General features: G+C 40.9%; 1 protein-coding gene across 4 annotated transcripts in view; it reads left to right on the top strand.

Moving 5' to 3' along the window:
* Positions 1-14,744, top strand: part of LOC119796077 (NACHT, LRR and PYD domains-containing protein 3-like) — a 35,572-nt gene extending 20,828 nt beyond the window's left edge. For 2 of the 4 annotated variants that reach the window (XM_038304442.1, XM_038304441.1), the window contains 4 exons: positions 621-803; positions 7,632-7,805; positions 11,860-12,030; positions 13,034-14,744. In XM_038304442.1, coding sequence (XP_038160370.1) covers positions 621-803; positions 7,632-7,805; positions 11,860-12,030; positions 13,034-13,088 — 583 coding nt within the window. In that variant the 3' untranslated portion in view covers positions 13,089-14,744. Of the gene's footprint in view, positions 1-620; positions 804-7,631; positions 7,806-11,704; positions 11,758-11,859; positions 12,031-12,275; positions 12,824-13,033 lie in introns of those variants that run through there. The other 2 variants (XM_038304443.1, XM_038304444.1) reach the window with 2 other exon arrangements.
* The last annotated feature ends 258 nt before the right edge of the window (positions 14,745-15,002 follow it).

Here is a 15,002-nt window from a genome sequence, read left to right as displayed (position 1 = left end):
TTCCATCTTCCACTGAAATTAATAGAAACCTTCAGATTGTAGAAAATCAGAGTTTCCTCTAAAGATCTAATCAGCCAGAGACCCATCAGAACCTTTAAACTTCTCTTCACTGATTAGGCTGTTAGCCCAGAATTCACCTTTTTAGTCTCTTTGAGTGTTTTTATAAAATCACTGTTTAGCTTCGATGGAAACTTGGACCATGATATGTGTCTGGTTTCAGAAAATGTCATTTCTGTTGGAGTCCTAGTTTCTGTCAGAACCTCCCAGAGCTCTGACAACTCTGCTTCCAGAGTTTGGAACCATTTTCCTCATCAAAACTTCATCTGCAGCCTTTGTTGTAGCTGTTAGATGTCCTCCATAAAGACCTGTAGTAGCATAAGCTTTAACCCTTTAGACATTCGAGCCTTTTCTAATTACTGGGAGAACTTTCACTTCTTTCACATGAAACATGCTGCTTGACCCAAGCGCTCTGTCTCCTCCCAGACGTTTGGGCCTTGATGTGGAGAGCAGATGCTTATCAGATGATGACATCACTGTTTGCTCATCATGTTTTAGTCTGTGTTTATCATCCAGATTGTCTGATTTCATTAGAACTGACTTTATTTCTCCTCTAATCACAGACTTGGTGGCTGTTCTCTCAATAAGGCTCACTGTGAAATTGTGGCCTCAGCTCTAAAGTCCAACCTTTACCTGACTGAAGTGATAATAAATCAGATCTATGTATGGGGAACCTTAGGAGACTCTGGAATGAAGCATCTGTGTGAGATACTGGAGAGTTCAATCTGCAAAGTGAAGAAACTAGGGTGAGTTTTCTCTATTTATTCAAACATCATCAACATCATCAAATATTGAACTTTATTTTCCTGTTCTTCAAACTTTTAAAATGTTCTGTTGTCATGTAAGAAATGAATAGAATTAATGACATGATAGTAATGAAGATCTTTTAGTTTGATTTGGAAAAGATGAGATAAGATGGCTTCACATTTCTTATCCATATCGTTACATCTAGAATGGTGTTTGATTCCTCCGGAGTAGAGCCAGAACCACAAACATTTTGGAACAATTATAATGAAAAATGATGTTTAAGAAGACAACAATAAAATCTTAAAAACAACAAAACACTGATGGCAGCAGCAGGTTTCTCCTCCTCAGCTTTGTCCTGAAGCTGCTGTTCTGTTGGACCGGGTCAGAGAGAACCTGTCCTCTTTAATCTGACAGCTGTCAGAGAGGGTTGGAGCCATGTCTCTGTGAGCCAATGATGCTTCATCAGGAGACTCATCAGGAACCTTAGAGCTGATTCAGAGTTCCTTCATCTTGGTTCTGATGATCTGATATGACCCAATATTATCAGTGGTAAAGGAGACCTGTGTCCTCACTGCAGCAAACATCTGATCCTCCTCTCCAGCCTTTCCTCTGTGGCTGGTGTCCTTCCTCTGTTGGGATGACCGAATGTCAGCAGGCAGATGGACAGCCTTTAAAACAGAAGCCACAACTTTAGAGCTTAGATGTCTGTATATGGATATTATATGTTAATATATTATCTGTCTGATGAGAGAAAACTAGCTTTAAGAAAGTAGTTGTGTATCAACTTTGCTATAAAATCCGTGGAATCTTTCATGTTTGCTTTATTACCCTGTGCTGCGTTCAGAGCGCAGCACAGGGGGAACGCAGACTGAATAACAACTGTTCAACTTCTCACTACGCTGCTGTCTTTACAAGCATAGAGTTTCAGGGAGCTGATTGACAGGTCTGGAATTTACCAGTCACCCTGAGCTGACCCAATCACAATAGTTGCTATTGGAACAAGCTTCCAGCAGACTCCATGGCTTTTAAGGTTGTTTTATCGTGATGTCCTGAATTGTTTTAAACGTTAACTGTAGATCACATTGTGTGTGTGGTGACGGCGTTCCTAATTGAAATATGGGCTCATAATGACGTCATTATAATGAATTGTTGGACATTACATTGATCAGCAATAAGGTATAATGAAGCTCAAAGTAGCAGTTAGACAGCAACACTTCATCCAAACTATGTCAAACTAAACTCAACAGGCTTTTGATTTGCAGACGGTTTCTTTGGTGAGTCTCTGATGTCAGTCAATCAATTGCTGGTTGGCTAAACAAATGTCCCTGAGGTTTGTTGACAAAGTCTTTCTGGGGCGGCCTGACGGTGCCGTTGCCATGGTGACTTAGATACAGGGTAACCTTTGCTTCTTTGGCATCATTTGAATTTCAACGATTCAGATTCCTTGTTTCAATCCCAGTTCCTATTGATTTTAAATTCTGATTCTTTAAAGGGGTAGAATCATCAAAGTTTCCATGTTATAAATTATCTGCTAACCAAATTTCTGTCAGATTTCTCTCTGGATGAAATAATCTGAACTTCTCAAGGAATTTTCCTTCCGTGAATATCTAACTTTGTTTCAAGGTTAATATTAATGATCTCATAGTTCAATTCATTTTTGTTTATTTCTATAGCACCAATTCCCAACACATGTCATCTCAAGGCAATTTACAGCTCACCAGGGCATCCAGTCAGATTGATTCAAAGTTTTCTATCTAAGGAATTTTAAGAATCCAGTTTGTGTGGGTTGTTTGTGTTTTTCTCCCTCGACTTGACAAGGACAAGGAAAACTAGTTTATTGCATCGACTCATAGACTGAAAGGCAATCCCTCACACTAAGCATGCTTGTAGTGTACTCCAGCAGAATTCTACATTCTACTTTTAGAAATTCTAGAAATTCTAACCTGCAGATTGAGAGTCAAGTGCTATGTTAGGGACATAAGGAACAAACAGATCTCTGATATCAGATTAAGCTTGGCCATTTAAGGCTTTTTATGTGAGCATGAGGATTTTAAATTCTATACTGGATTTAACAGGAAGCCAATAAAGAGAAGCCAGGATAGGAGGGGTATGATTTGTCTTTTTCATCAGAACTCTGGCTGCAGCATTTTGGATCAGCTGAAGACTTTTAACTACAGTTTGTGGACTTCCTGATAGTAAAGAATAACAATAGTCAAGCCTTAAAGTAACAAATGCATGGACTAGTTTTTCAGCATCACCTCTGAACAGGATATTTTTAATGTTTGCAATATCCAGCAGATGAGAGAAGTAAATTCTATATATATATATATATATATATATATAGTAAAGAGAATTGGTCCTAGCACTGATCCCTGTGGTACTCCACAGGCAACCCTGGAGCATGAGGAAGATTTGTCATTAACGTGAAAAAAACTGAAATCTCCTTATTCTAAATGAAGTTATTCTTAAAATAATTCATACATCTGGGAGATTAAAGTTAAAGTGCTTTTTATTCTATCCAGAACAAGCAGGAAACAAGGCAGGTATCTGTTCAGACATAAAGTAATGTAACCCGGATAGTAAAACATAAAAGATATTTAAGATAATAAATAGCAAGGATAAGTTCATTCATTACATCCTTTATTTTAGTTAATTTGTAGTTCGTATAAAGTTATTAAAAAATATGTTTGCATTGTTTAAAATAAGTAATTTTTATTTTGTGGGGCATTACCAGTTAACATTGTATTTTCCTACAGCAATACAGTCTGTGAAGGTAGCACAGGTGTAAGGGGGGAAAAAAAGGAAAGAATTGCAGAAGGAGAGAGTTTGGTTGAGTGTTAGAGGAGATAGAAGAGGAGGAGTATGGCAGGCCATTTTAACATTTATTAGAAGCTCTTTTGTTCCATTTGTTGATGTCTAAAATGAGATTCTTCCTAGTCAAAACTCTATTCTTACTAGCAAGAAATGTACAAATAGATATCCTAAATGACATGTTTGCTAGCACGAATTACATTTCAGGCTGCCAAAAATATAATTGTACTAGTAAGAATAAACTTTCAGATACATAGAAATCTTTACAAATTCGAAGTGTCCCTTTTGACATTTATTAGCTTAACTGAATATATATTTCTGATGTCTCAAATGCATTTCTTCCTATTCAAAATAAACATTTCAGATATCTAAGATAACATCCTTCCAATCTAAAATATACATTTCAGATATCTGAAATGTAATTCTTACTAATACAAATGATGTCACATTTCCCATTCATATGTATTGGGCTTGTATTTCCGGATATAAATAATAAAATTCTTCCAATCTAAAATAAACATTATTTTGTATCTAAAAATGAATTCTGACGAGTATGAATTCTAATATCAGATCTCCATAATAGAGTTACTGCCAGTCAAAATTACTATTTCAGATATCTCTGATTTGTGAAACTGCAATAAAAGCAGATTTTAACCCTTGTACAGATTATGGTTTTGGGGTATAGGGGAAATTCCTACCATCTGCTTCATTGATAGAAGTAGCAGGTTTCATGTTTCCATAAACAAATGACTACTTAAGGGGTTTAAGACATGTGATAAAGATATGTTAAATATTGTGCAACATGTACCATGTACATAGTATCATTTTTTTTTTTTATCTCAATTGATTTATTTTTCAAAAAATAATTTGATATATGGTATAATGTGCTGAGTACATTAAACATTTGTTGTAACAGTAACATCTTAATACTTAAATAACTGTAAGCAAAAGTCTAATTACTTCAGCTATGCATATACACCACACATACAGTGACTTCCTAAAGTAGTGGATTGCTGTCATACCAGTTCTCAAAGAAATATTGAGAGACAAGATAAGATAGACTTTAATGATCTCACAGTGGAGAAATTCACTTCTCACATCTGCTCAATATGGTATTTAAGATTCATTTCTAACTGTTCACAATATGAATAAAATAGGGATGGAACGGTTTATGAAAACCGTCTGAACCGTTCGGTTCGACTGTCTCGGTTCGATTCACGTGTGTTGCGTTCGGTTCATGTGCTGCTCCTTTTTCTCATAGGCAAAGCATGTACACTCCAGAGCAGAAGGTGGTGGTACTGCGACCAAAGCCAACCACCAGTAGTAAACAAGAAGAAGAAGCGAAGCCGCGAAGCCGGGTGTAGCAGAAAAAAATCAGTTGTTGTGGAGAATTGTGTGAGTATGGGTGGGAAAGAACAGGAGTTGGAAGATGCGCCAGCAGCACTTTATAGGTCTGCTGTATGGGACCGCTTTGCATTTAGAGTGACCTACGATGACGGCGGAAAGAAAGTTGTGGATAAAAGTGCAACAGTGTGCAAGCATTGTGCAACACGTTTTGTTTATGCTAACAGCAACATGACCAACATGTCAGGCTAACCCCGAAATCCCACATACTCCGTCAGCGCTCCGCTCCGCCGCGCTCCAGACCGCCTGCACAAAGTAAAGCCTACAGCCGCTGCTGTGGCTCCCGTTCCTTGGAGATTGTAGAGGGCATGCGCGAGATGATTAAATTCAAAGCAGCAACACATGCGGAAATGATCCAGGGTTTCCGTGGATCATTACAAATAATTACAATTCATTATTTTTTTGGGATTTTTTCATTAATTTTTATGGGATTTCAGGGTAACAATCAACAAACCGAACCGAACCGAAAACCGTGACCACCAAACCGCGAACCGAACCGTGGGTTTTGTGAAAATCTCCACTATACCTATAACATGAACTGCTGCTAAAGGTGATCACTCTTATCTATCTGGATATTCACTGGAGGTCTGAAATGCCTCTTTCAATCAGGTCTGATTGAGGGTCTTTCGGGGCAATGGGCGAGTCTCGTCTCCTCTCTCCATTTCTGTAGCTCGAGGTTTTCTTGCTCCTTGTTTTTCATGTGCTTTTTAAACTGCATTGAACCGACTTTTTACAAACCATACAGCTTGCTGTTGTTTTCTTTTATGGTATTTTCTGCTCCAATGGTCTCTCTCTCTCTCTCTCCGGCATCTAAGCTGCAAAGTTGTTTGTGTGTGAAGTGGAGAGAGAACTGAATGGGGGGCAGGCTGAGCCTGTGTGCTGAGCCGAGACGAGAGGGGAGGGGGAGCAGCAATGCACTGTAATTATACAGACAGGGAGCGTGGTCAATCAGCAGCAGTTATGGTGTGGGATAGAATAAAAAGAATTCATCCTGGTAAACGAATATTGTTAAATTTCAATACCAGCGTTTGTATCGATAGCATTGCTCCTAGGATCAATCCGCCCACCTCTACTGTTTTAGGCTCCCTTCTTTTTACTCTTTATCTGCTCCCTCTTGGATCCTTAGGAAACATGGGGTTTCTTTTCACTTTGATGCAGAGGATAGTCAGCTCTTCTGCTAAGTTGAAACAAAAACTGTTGAATCTCTTCTGAAATGTTTGGATGATGTGAAAGCATGGATGGCTTTAAACGTTTTACATTTTAATGGCAAAAAAGATAAAAATGATGTTTTTGGAGGCCCTTCAGAGAGCCTACCTTTACACCTGGGATATCTGGATCATTCTGTAAAACCAATGGCCACAAACTTAGATTTTAAACTTGAGAGCCATCTTAACTTTGACAAAGTTAAGCTGTTGTCAAATCCAGTTGTTCCCTACAAACTCCCTATGGTTTTAAATAAGGAGTTTTGTAACTTCCCAGCTCCAGTGAAGGCAACACAGGCATGTGGCTGTAACCAAAGAGGAGTTTTCTGGAAGCGGCACTTATCCATGTTTTATTGGCTCTCAGTGCTGATACCTTTTAGAGTTGTCACAGAGGAGAGTTGGCATTAAAGAAAGAAGAAAGATAATAATTCTCCTACTGTGGCTGGCAGTGGACAGTAAGAGCCACCATGGAACAGGGAAACAAAAAAGGGATTTAAATCTGTTATGTTTTCATAATTCTGTATTTGTTTTGTGACACCACCTTCAGCACACCGTTACCATCTGATCATAGTGTGCTGTGGTTAAACCTCCCAGACGCTTTTCAACAGGTGTGTGCACCAACTTGGAGAAACTCAGCTCTGTCATCCATCTTTGCACCTAGCTCTCATGCTTGACTCAGCAGGTCGATGTTCTTTCTTCATCATTTTTGCCCTCAGCTGTCTGCACCCAATACTTAAAGCTACAGTGTGTAATAATTACAGGGATATACAGTCAGAAATGTAATATATTATACATAACTATGTTATTTATCATCATCTACGAGCTCAGCCTCTTAACCGTAATATTTGCGTTGCCTTAGAATTCGTTATTTATAATTACATAGGAGCGGGTCTCGCAGCCATGGAGGCAGACATCTTTGCGCTACGGCAGCGCAGAGCCAACAAACTAGCGATTGCGAGATCGCCCATTACGCTCGAAAGTAACTACGGCAAGTTGAGAGAGATGAACTGAGACGGTACTGAACACACAGACTAATGAAATACTATCTGTAAAATTATCTATGTAAACTAACCTCATCACTTGAGAAGGTAGGTGATGCGGACGTCGTGGAAGACATTTTGTCCCGTAACGCTCGCCGTACTGTTGGGGGGGAGAAGCGGTGGGGGGGAGATGTTCATGTTGCTGCGGTCTGCAATCTGGATTGTAGATGTCGCTGAAAATTACACACTGTAGCTTTAATAAACTTTATGTTCTTCCACCTCATGAGAGCTGGTTTGGAATCTTTATTTTATTTCTACCAAAAAATTCCTATATCATATCTAAATAAATATTCCATTATCTTGATGTTTATTATTTTAGTTTTAACCCGTCTCTCCAGTTGCTTCAACACATCTTTTATTCTTTATTCAGATTGATTGGCTGCAGTTTGTCAGAGCTCAGCTGTGCTTCTCTGGTCTCAGCTCTGAAGTCCAACCCCTCCCATCTGACAGAACTGGACCTGAGCCTCAATAACCTGAAAGATGGTGGAGTGAAGCAGCTCTGTGTTTTTCTCCAGTCTCCCCTCTGCAAACTACAGACATTGAGGTCAGTCACCATGTTTTAGTTTAGTGCTGATATTTCTGATGGTAAAGTTGTGTTGACTCTAAACTGCAGACATATGGCTGTTATTCTATTGATCCACACTGAGGATCTTCAGGCTAAAGTCTGATTTCTTCTTCACTGCTTTGATCCAGTTAATGTTTATTTCTTTTTTAAACTTCCTATCATGATTTATGCAATAATAAGCAGAAAACATGAAACAATGAGTTGAATTTCAGTGGGGGGTTGCAGCATTATCCAGAACTTACCAAAATCCAGTGAATTTAGAGCTGATAATGCAGGAAATTCCCACTCCCATTCCCAGTGTAGCAGACGGGAGTTTACCGCCGCCTTGTAGGGGGGTTAACTAACCCTAACCATGGGGAGTACCGAACGGGACAGGATCCAGGTCCTCCATGCCCAACACCTAAAGGCCTCAATACTCGCTTTGTGGCAGCACGCTTTGTCTTGGGTAGCTCACCTAGGCTTGGTAGAGTGGACTTCAGTAATGTACAGTGGCTGCCTGAAGGTGTATGTGATGAGGTATGGCCCAGCACACCCGTCACCACCCCACTACTATCCTAAACCGGCTTCCCAAGTGAGGCGCCCCTACCCCCAGATTAGAGTAACCTGACTTCAATTCAATTAAAGTGGGTAAAGGGAACACAACTAGCAGCTAGAGCTCACTTAAGTTGTACAATAACTAAATATATGGCACATATATAGCACAAACAGTTAATAACACAAGGAAACAGTGGTTATAATAATCAACCTGTAATAAAGAAAAAAAATATCAAAACACTCTCGCATAGGTAAAAGAATTCACCTCCGGCAATATGAATCAATTTATAACACAAAGAACCATCAAACCTTTTCTCAAACAGACATAAACATTTGCCCTGGCAGTTGGCAGTGGGCTGAGCAGCACACAGTAACGTGTGAGCGTGTGTACATGCAGCTGTGTGTGTGTGTGTGTGGCGGAGTCTTGCTCAGCAGCTCAACAGTCTCTCCCAATAATAAAAAAAAAACAATGGGTGTGTGTGTGTGTGTCGCACTGCGAATTCAACAGTTCAGTACAGTCCAGCTGACCCAGCGAGCATTATTAGCATTGTGTGTATGAGTTTGCGTGAGTACGGGTGTGTGTCGCACGGGAAAACACAGATATAACAGTTTAGTTCAGTCCACTTGACCCGGCAAATGTTATGGACAGTGCTTTGAGCGTGTGAAGGGTGGGTGTGTGTGAGTCCTACTGACTCAAAACACACCGGAGTTAGCTCCTTAGCTGGTTCAATCAGCGATATTTGCTCCAAACTTGACTCCTGCTGGTTAACTTTTTATCCATCTTCTTTTTTGTCCGTCTTCCTCCTTTTTTCACACACACTGCTCGTTCCCCTCCCGTGCGTTCACGAGACCTCTTGTCCTTAAAGGCACAGGCGCTGTTTTGGCACCCGCTACACCAGCGACATTATTCAGTGATGCTGAGCCAACATGGGCAGCAGTGTGGAACGCAGGAAGAATCCCAGAACCTCTCCAAGACTTCAGTCCTGGACAGGACACTTGGTTCTCCCATTCTCCTCCTCTGTACGAGGCACTGAGCTCCTGGTGCTGCTGCACATTTTCTCAGTAGCAGATCCAGAGAGGCTGGATGGATCTGGGCTGGTAGATGGAGGCATTGTTAGGCTTTAGTGTCCCTGCCCATCTGGAAATTCTTCCAGAGAAATTATCCCTTGTTTTTATGGCCTCTGGTACAATGTTTTGAGTAGAAAGAAAAAACTGCTGATAAAGAGGAAGATGGCATATATCAAAAATCCTGATGTGTCATTTAGTTTAATCCATGGATGTATTTCTGAGCTGAACTCACATTTCTGAATTGAACAATGCAGTTTTTGAAGTGAGGAACATCAAGTGAATGAAGCTCATGTTGACGTCATTTAACGTTGTTCTGTTTAAGGTGAACTAAAGATTGTCCTGTATTTTGGGGGTAAACTTTAGTAAATTTCCTAGAGAAAGAGCAGCAGCATTTCTCCTTAGGCGCTCAGGTTCTGCTGTCGCTGCCATCGGGCAGCAGAGACCCAGTTCTGCTCTGTGAGAAACTCCATCAGTCATTTAGGCCTTTAAACGTGACTCTGCCGTCTTCAGCTTTGCTTTCTATGTCAGGACATGAACTGAAGGCTCCAACCTTAAAGCTCTCAGGTTCCTCTGAGGGATTTCCTTTTGGTTTTTGGACAGAGACGCAGCCCAGAGAACCATGAAGTAACATTGATCAGCTGGCTCATTTAAAGACACGATGACATTCATGCTGTGCTTTGATGGACCATTTCTGCTTGGATGGAGGCTTGAATAGGCCTGAACATGAGGTGGAGCCTTGGACACAAACTTTGAGCTGCAGCTGGGATCTAGAAAGGAAAACTGCTTGCTTTTGTTCACACAGTTTTAGAAATCATGATTTTTTTTGTTGTGATCCATTTTCAGGAGTTTGCCGTACGTAAACTTTTAGTCTGGATCCTACCAATGTTTTCTAAATGAGACCCAGGACTGGGAACCACTGGGCTGTTGGATCATCCAGACACTGATTACTGAAGGACATCATTACCTGTTTATGTTTGGACTTTATTTCAGCACATGAAGATAAATAAAGGAGAACTAGTTCCAGTAGGAGCTGTGAGCTCAGTTCAGAATATTTAGGTAGAGAAATATGAACATGAATCAGTTAATCTGAACCTGCTTAAACCGAGTTCAGAAGAAGTTCTAGTTCAGAGAGAACTGGGTTAGTACTGGTAGAAGGTTCTAGATCTCTTTCTAACCTTCATCAGGTTAGTTATTCTACAGGATGTCTTTAAAACAGTTCAGTTGATATTTCTGTGAAGAATTTGATAGAATCAGCTGAAAAACAAAGTTGATATCTTCTATTCTAATAAATCTTTTCCTGAGTTGGACTTGGAGCCTTCAGTTCATATCCTAACATAGAAAGCAAAGCTGAAGTTGGCAGAGTCATGGAGGAGGGAAATGAACTGGACTTCCTGTCATTTATTTTCAGGGTGTTATGGCTCAGGGTCCTAAAAACTGGAGACCATGCCACAAGGTGCAGAGAGAAACATTGATTTAGGATCAAACACAGGTTAACAAAAACTAGAATGGATGGAAGTGTCTGTATTAGTGGGGTAGAGCAAATGATTGGATGTGTCTGTGTGATCATCAGAGTGACCACCATGTTTCTGATTTCACCATCAAAATGAGGACCGCTTGTTGTAAAGTGAGGACATTATTCTACTCTTGTTGAGCTGTTTGGCTAACAGTTAGTTTCAGGTTTAATGTCAGGGTCAGTGCATAGAAAGGGTTAAAATGACTGAAAATCAATGGATGTCAATACATGATGATGGTGATGATGATGAAGGTGGTGATCATGATGATGATGATGACAATGATAATAATGATGATGATCATGACGATGATTGTGTCTAGCAGCAGGGCGTCCATCAGGGGTGTGTGAAGAGATAGAGAGAAAGAGGCAGGGATTTCTATCCTCTGTTCAGGATCCCCATCATCATAACCTGCAAAGAGATGGAGCAAACAGGGCAGAAACACCAACACACAACCCAGCTCACAAGGCCTAGGGCTGAACAAAGGGTAGCTGACACACACTGTGTGTAGAGATCCACCTAGGCATGGGCCGCTACTGAGCTCCAATAAAAGCAATAGAAAAGAAAAAGAAGAACTCTGAGATACTGACCAAAACATGGAAGATGAAAAGAGTACGATCAGTGCAGGTTCATCATCAACAGGATGCTAGCTTCCCTAGCATCCTTTTTCCAGTATTATGCAGCCCTACTGTGGAATAATTGATCATCTAGTTGAATTGAGCTGCATTCATCTCTATTTGTTCATCGTTTCTGTGAAACTTGAAGAATTTGGCAGCAGAAGCTGAGTTTGTATTGATGGAGCTGCTGGTGGAGCTGACAGAGATAAAGAGCTGAAGTCAGCAGGTCTTTACTGGAGCAGCAGCATGTTTGAATGTTTTCATCCTGTTGGATCAGCTCACATCTTTCTATTCTTTATCCAGGTTGAGGAGATGCGGTTTGTCAAAGATCAGCTGTGTTTCTCTGGTCTCAGCTCTGAAGTCAAACCCCTCCCATCTGACTGAGCTGAACCTGGGATGCAAAAACCTGAAGGAATCAGATGTTCAGCAGCTGCAGGATCTCGTAGAGAGTCCAGACTACAAACTGCAGACTCTGTAAGTAGATGGTTGGAGTGAGTCCAGCTGCTGTCAGCAGGATTGTTCTAAACCCAGTTAGTATCAAAGCAAAGATCCAGTGTTTCCAGTAAAGCTGCAGCTTCTCAGTGGGAGGAGAATGGTGACAGGCTTCTTGATTGGACACAGAGACACCAATCAGCCAATCAGAGGAGCTAGAAGCTGGTTTTGTTCCTGTGTTTGTGTTGATGTGAAGACGACTGTTGTTGCTGTGTTCATGTCTCCAGGAAATGAAGCTGGATTCCAGCTGCCAGCCTTCCAACATGTCTAGAGACAGTGGTCCTCATCCATCAAACTGTGGGAGCATCAGATCTGATCTCAGACTCTTTGTTCTCTCATTTCAACAGGAAACAACTGATCAGTTTCATCTTAGCCACAGCTCTGAGATCAGTCTGAATGCAGCCTGGCTCTGATTTCACAAACCATCATTCCATTTAGTCACCATGTGGTCTTTCTACAGAGCAGAAGCTCTGCTGAAGTCCACTCAGCACATCTGGACATGTGTCCTTCTGTCATTAGTCTCATCCAGATGTGTTCAGGGACAGCCTCCATGTTTCTTAGTCAGCTGCTATTTCAGAAACAGATGAGATGTTGATCAGCAGCCAGAGTTTCTGTGTCTAAATGGAGCAGCAGCTAACATGTAGCAGCAGTAAATCCATCACTACAGTGTTTGTGCAGCAATGAAGCCTTCAGGACTCTCAGCAGGTGGTTTCCACTGTGGACTGGAGGGAAACCTGCAGAGGAACCAGACTGAATCATAAAAATGTGTTGAGCTGTGTGAGCTTGGAGCTCAGTGTGTTCACTCCAACACGTTAAGATGAGAGCTGAACGGAAGCTGGCTCTGCTCCACAGCTGCTCTGAACAGGACTGAAGTCCCTGCTGCTCTTTACCCTGGATGTGCTGCATCACTGACTGACAGCTGATGGAGAGACAGAGGCTGGAAACACTCACTGATCTCCTCTCTTCATCCTTCTTCTCTCTGCAGGAAGTGGAGATGGGAGGCAATAACCTTCAAATTGAAGAGTTTGCAGAAGAGATGAACTTCTCAGAGGAGAGAAGCTGATCTGTGTCCTGATGATCCTCAGAGGTTGAAGCTGCAGCAGTTTGAGTTTAAAGAGACTCTGACTGGATTCTGATGATGAACTCTGAGTTTAGAGATTTGTTTGTTTTCAGTCCTTTTTCCTCTTTGTTTTCATCGTCTCCATAATATCGTGTTGATATTTTTTCCATCCAAATTAAAATTGAGAATAAAATATATGATCTATAACATGTGAAAATATGAATTTAAAAAATAATCCTGAACAACTTTATCAAACCTTTAATGAACTTTAATGTTAAATTTAGCGGATGCTGTTGCAAACCACAGAAAGTTCTCTCTCTTTGATTTAATATTCCCACTGAACTTCCTGGATCAGATCTGAAAAGCTGCTCTGTCTTTCTGATTTCTCTTTGTCTCTGAGAGCTGCAGCAGTTTCCATCCATCCATCCATTATCTTACACGCTTGTCCCAATTGGGGTCGCAAGGGGTGCTGGTGCCTATCTCCAGCAGTCAATGGGCGAGAGGCGGGGTACACCCTGGACAGGTTCAGCAGTTTCCAATGCTGAGATATTTTTTCTCTCTGTGTTTCCTCTATTACTCTCCATTCATTCTGTCTCCATGTTCGCCTGCTGAAACCTTTAGATCCTGCTGAAAATCTGTGTTGTTCCTGCTGATGAACCACCGCTGTGGCTCATTGTTAGCAAGTTAGCTAAAGCAGGTGTGGAGCGATCCAGGACCTCAGATGGACTCAGGAAGCCCTTCCAGTCCGGCCCCAGCAGGGTGGAGGAGGGCTGCTGTCATTAAGGAGGAGCTGCTTGGACTGAAAATAGAGTCCAAGGCTGAATCATCATTTGGCCTTAACTCTTCCTCACCAACCCTAAGCTAGTGAGTGTTGGGGGTCCTGGTTGTTCTGAGGAGTTGTAGGGGGGGCACCCATTGGTTCTTGGACAGGGATTCTGTTTAGGAGACCGTTTGGAAGCAAAGATGTTAGAGCTGAGCTTGGAAATGTTGATTTTCTCACTTCCAATGTTTTAATGACTAAATAACCATTGTAGTGTCTGATTCAAAATGTTCTGACATTTAATGTTGTTTTCCACTGTTAATTATTCTGAACCAGCTTAAAGACAGCAAAGATAGAATATTTCATCCAATATTTAACTCTACTAGTTACTATCCGGTTCCTGGAGGGTAGCAGCTGGTCTGGATCAGTGATCATCTGGACAATTTTCTAGTTTCCAGTCTGGTGTGAAGCTCATTAATTGCTCATTATTCCATGTTAAAGTGTTGAAGTTTTAATGTGCCTGCATGGTTCTCTCAGGGTACTCCAGCTTCCTCCCACAGTCCAACTAATGACTGTTAGGCTGTTTGTTGTTTCTAAATTTCCCTTAGGTGTGAGCGTGTGTGTGCATGGTTGTGTGTCTCTGTGTTGCCCTGCGATGGACGACCTCTCCAGGATGGATGGATCCTATTAAATGAATCTAAAAAAAAATGTAAATATGAAAGAAAACCTCATAAAAATACTTCTTGAACCATTTAAGCTCATTTTATTGTAACCTGTAACAATGTTCTGCACTTTGCTACGAAGTGTTTTGTTCCTCAACAGCCTGAAAAATGCATGTCTAATTTAGAAAAAATATTGATTAAAAAGCTGAATGGAAAACACTTTCGGAACCCATGTACTTGTCTTTACTTGAACAAAAAAAGAAAATCTTTGGTATAGTTGGAAAAACATCTTTAAAATGAGAACAACTCTGCATTTTTTGCTGCATTGTTTGAAAAAACTACAGCAATAACTTCAGACATTGGTGTTTGTTGAAGTGAATAATTATTTAGATTGAGGTTTATCAACTGCTTCCATCAGACTTGGGCAACAGTAGCTATAAACTGGTTAAAGCCACAACATCATAAAACATCA

Source organism: Cyprinodon tularosa, unplaced genomic scaffold, assembly GCF_016077235.1.
Source record: "Cyprinodon tularosa strain WSP-4 unplaced genomic scaffold, ASM1607723v1 ctg533, whole genome shotgun sequence".
Lineage (NCBI taxonomy): Eukaryota > Metazoa > Chordata > Actinopteri > Cyprinodontiformes > Cyprinodontidae > Cyprinodon > Cyprinodon tularosa.
The sequence above is the reverse complement of the archived record's forward strand: the minus strand, read 5'-3'. Positions and strand labels throughout refer to the sequence as shown.